Genomic DNA, 3,530 nt, shown 5'->3' on the forward strand with positions numbered 1-3,530 from the left:
CCACAGACACCTGGCAGTGGGTCCCAGGGCACAGGCTTGCTCCATCAGGAGGTGGGGATGGGTCAGTGAGGGGAGTCCCAGCCATCCACCCCACATCCCGGCCTGCTGGCTCCTGACCCAGCAGAGCAAAAGGTGCTGATACTCCTAAGTGCAACTCCCCACCACCTTCTGCTAGCAGACTGGAGCAAGAAATCGAGACTAGACAAGAGCCATTGTGTGTTAAAATTTTATGTGAAATTTTGCAAATGTATAGAGTGGCCTGAGGTCACCTGCCCACAAGGCCCCTTGGGGCACCTGCTCAGCACTTGTTGTAGATGGCTGAACTGCCCCGCTCCTCAAACTCTTCCTTGCTGACCCAGAGCTGCTGGAAGGCCTGCAGAGAGGCGAGGATGGAGCCACCAGTCCACACAGATGTCTTCCTCTCTGGAGCGGCAGCCACTGTGGGGCTGTCCCCAGGGCAGAGGGCGTTGAGCTCCCTCTGGAAGCGCCTGGGGAAGCTATCCAGCATGGTACAGCCGCCACACAGCAGCACGTTGGCGGCCATCTCCTCCTTGAAGCCCGCCTCCTGGCAGCGGTCCAGGCAGGCGGCTGTGAGCGCGGCGAGGCCCGGCTGGTTGCTGCCCACCAGGGTGGGGTTGAAGAGCATCTCAGCGCACTGGAAGCGCTCCTGGCCAATGGTGATGAGCTTGCCGTCCGGGAGCTCATAGTCCACACGCAGATGCTCCAGGCCCAGGCCGAGCTCCTCCTCGGGCTGTAATGCCGCGTAGCAGCACTTCTTCTTGATGTGCTCGATGATGTGCAGGTGGTCGTCCGTGAACTTCTGGCCAGCCTCGTTGAGCAGCTGCAGCAGGTAGTTGGTGAGGTCGCCCCCAGCGTAGTCAGCGCGGGCTGTCAGGCCTGGCAGCACGTTGCCTTCAGAGATGGGCACCACGTGCGAGACGCCGTGCCCGCTCTCCACCACCAGCCCTGCGATCTTGCCATAGGAGTAGATGGACAGCAGCGACTGGCACGTCACGTGCATGGCAGGGATGCCAAAGGTCTCGAACATGAGCTCCGCATACTTCTCCCGGTTGCTGCTGGGGCTGAGCGGGGCGTCGGAGACCAGCACGGCGTGCTCCTCGGGGGCGATCTTCATGGCCGTGTGGAAGATGTACTCGCAGATGCTCTGGACGCAGTCCCAGTCCACCACGACTCCGTATTTTAGCGGGTTCATCAGCTTCAGAGGAGCCTCCAGGTTGAGCAGCTCGTGGCCCACGTAGGTCTGCTTGCGGGTGTCGCCCGCGTCGGCCACCTCGGGGTAGCGCTTGGCCACCGTGGAGGAGATGAAGTAGGTGGGCCGCGGCTCGCCCGCGTAGCCGCACTTACAGTACTGCGAGCCCAGGTCCATGATGAGCGCCTTGATCTTGCGCACATTCTTGGGCTTCATCTTCAGCTGAGTAGCCGGACCCGTGTCCTGGACACCAGTATCAGAAGCTGGCAGCGTTCCTGCCTCTCCAGAGTCACCCAGCTCTGTGCCCATGGGCATGGGGCTCGGGCTGCTCCTCATCGCCATCCGCCTGCCTTGCTCCCCCTTTTCACATCCACATCCGAGAGCTTTGTGGGGAGAAATAAGGTCCACCTCCTGCAGCGCCTTGGCAACGCCTCAGGATTGTGACGTCACCGGGGACTGGTCCATTCGGCAGCCCAGGGAGGGCCCTTGAACTGTTTCTTAGAACATGGCTCTATGAAACTGGATTACGTGGGTAACAACTTTATAAGGATTAATTATGAGTACCACCAAGCTCCACTGGTGGTATCGCAAATCACAGAGCCTGAGGATTGGACACTGGCTCTGGCATGAACAACTCTGAGTAATAAACTTTTCCTCACACTGGGATGACATTTGTGCCTCTCTGAAGAAGCCATTGATAGGTCTTGGGTCTACTTTTGGAGTTGTGCAGGGCACGCTAATTCTTCCGTGTGACAACCCTTATGCTATTTAAAGGCAATGCTCCATTTCTTATGGAAAGACAGTACAGAATAGAAAGACGAGTAAGGCATTGGACTCAGACCTGAGTTCAGATCTAGCTCCATGACCATACTATGTATGACCTTGGGCAAACTACTCAAAATGTTAGTTGAATGTGATTATGACAGTGCTATGTCCCTTCATCAGCCTGATCCCTATCCACTGCCCCTGGGTTTGAACAACTAGGTAGATGGCGGGCCCCTCACATAGAGAGAACACAGAGGCAGGAGCAATTCCACAGGGGATGAAGTGAGTTCCAGGTGACATGCTGACTTAGATGCCTCGCAACCACTGGGCTGTGGTACATGGAGCTCAGGAAGAGAAGTGATCTGGGTCCCGGTTTGATTCCCCGACAGAGGATCTCCACCTCTGAGGAGGGCTCCCTCCCTTCCACCTTCAGGAGAACGGGCACAGTCTTGATATTTGGGTTACCACACTGGGGGCTGAGCTTTGGGAGTGAGGCTCGCTGTGTTTGGCAGGGGATCCTCTTCTTTGCTGGGAGCTCCTGACTTGGGTTCTCAAATGTCAACATACTGAAGAGTTGGATTCCTAGGCCTAAATAGACCTGGGCTCGAAATACTCATATTCAGTAAGACTGGGGTGGGATCCAGGAATCTGCATTCATGAAAAGAAATACTGTACTTGGGCCTTGTCTTACGCAATTCTTTCTTCTCTCCCACAGCTGCTAAAATTAGGGGCCTGGTTTATCTTTCTTCCAAAGGTCAAGTGCAGGTGGTGTCCCCAAAATCCAGTTGGGAGCAAGGATATCACCTCAGGAAGAAATGCGTTTTTTGGTTTAATCTTACCATGTTTTCTGTCTCCACTAGAGGAGGGCCTCGGGTTGTTTTCAAGAAGGATCATCTCATTTTGGGGGGGGGGGTTTAGGGGGAGGTGGTGGGGTCTTGGACCAGAGGAGCAAAAGTAGGTGTGATCCAAAGAGGAAATGTGACCCAAGATACTCTGAGCAATATACAGTGTCTCTACCTAGAGGGGCCTCACCAGAGACCCCAGGGAGCCCACATGTACCTTAGGTGGCTAGTGACAAATGTGAGCAGCTGCATGTGCCAGGCAGTGGAGGTTTGGGTGCAGACTGCCAACAGTCTCTATATTTTTCCATCACTGATACCACTGTGTGAGGACCAAAGAGAGGAGAGAAGGGGCACCAAGGGATGACCTGGAAGCTAAGGCAAAGAGCATTCAAGCATGCGATATCCTGAGAGGTGAAGTAAGAGGAGTGAAAAGTGTCCACTGGCTTTGGCACAAAGGATGACGTGGTGGACCCTGAGAGGCCCTGTGCTCAGGGACCTGACAGACTAGATGGAGCGACTGGCCTTAAGCTAGCCCAGCACCTCCCCCACCCACGATGACAGAAAGGGTTAAGGATGGGCGAGCACAGGCAGTGGGGAGGAGCACATGAAAACAGCACGCCAGGCTTGGAGCATCTTAGTCAAGTGGGATGCAGAGTGACAGGGTAGGTTACGGCCCCCCAAAGATGCCCACATCTTAATCCCTGCAACCTGTG

At 55.5% G+C, this 3,530-nt stretch overlaps 1 protein-coding gene across 1 annotated transcript; it reads right to left on the reverse strand.

The window, feature by feature from the left end:
• Positions 1–220: 220 nt before the first annotated feature.
• Positions 221–1,647, reverse strand: ACTL7B (actin like 7B). The gene has a single exon (XM_019635804.1). The coding sequence runs from the start codon at positions 1,550–1,552 to the stop codon at positions 299–301; it is 1,254 nt and encodes a 417-aa protein (XP_019491349.1). The 5' UTR covers positions 1,553–1,647; the 3' UTR covers positions 221–298.
• Between the last annotated feature and the right edge of the window lie 1,883 nt (positions 1,648–3,530).

The sequence above is a fragment of the Hipposideros armiger genome, unplaced genomic scaffold (genome assembly GCF_001890085.2).
Source record: "Hipposideros armiger isolate ML-2016 unplaced genomic scaffold, ASM189008v1 scaffold_24, whole genome shotgun sequence".
Classification (NCBI taxonomy): Eukaryota; Metazoa; Chordata; class Mammalia; order Chiroptera; family Hipposideridae; genus Hipposideros; species Hipposideros armiger.

Excerpts from the sequence above, each read along its gene's own strand:
- ACTL7B (XM_019635804.1), bottom strand. The coding sequence starts at position 1,552 with ATGGCGATGAGGAGCAGCCCGAGCCCCATGCCCATGGGCACAGAGCTG.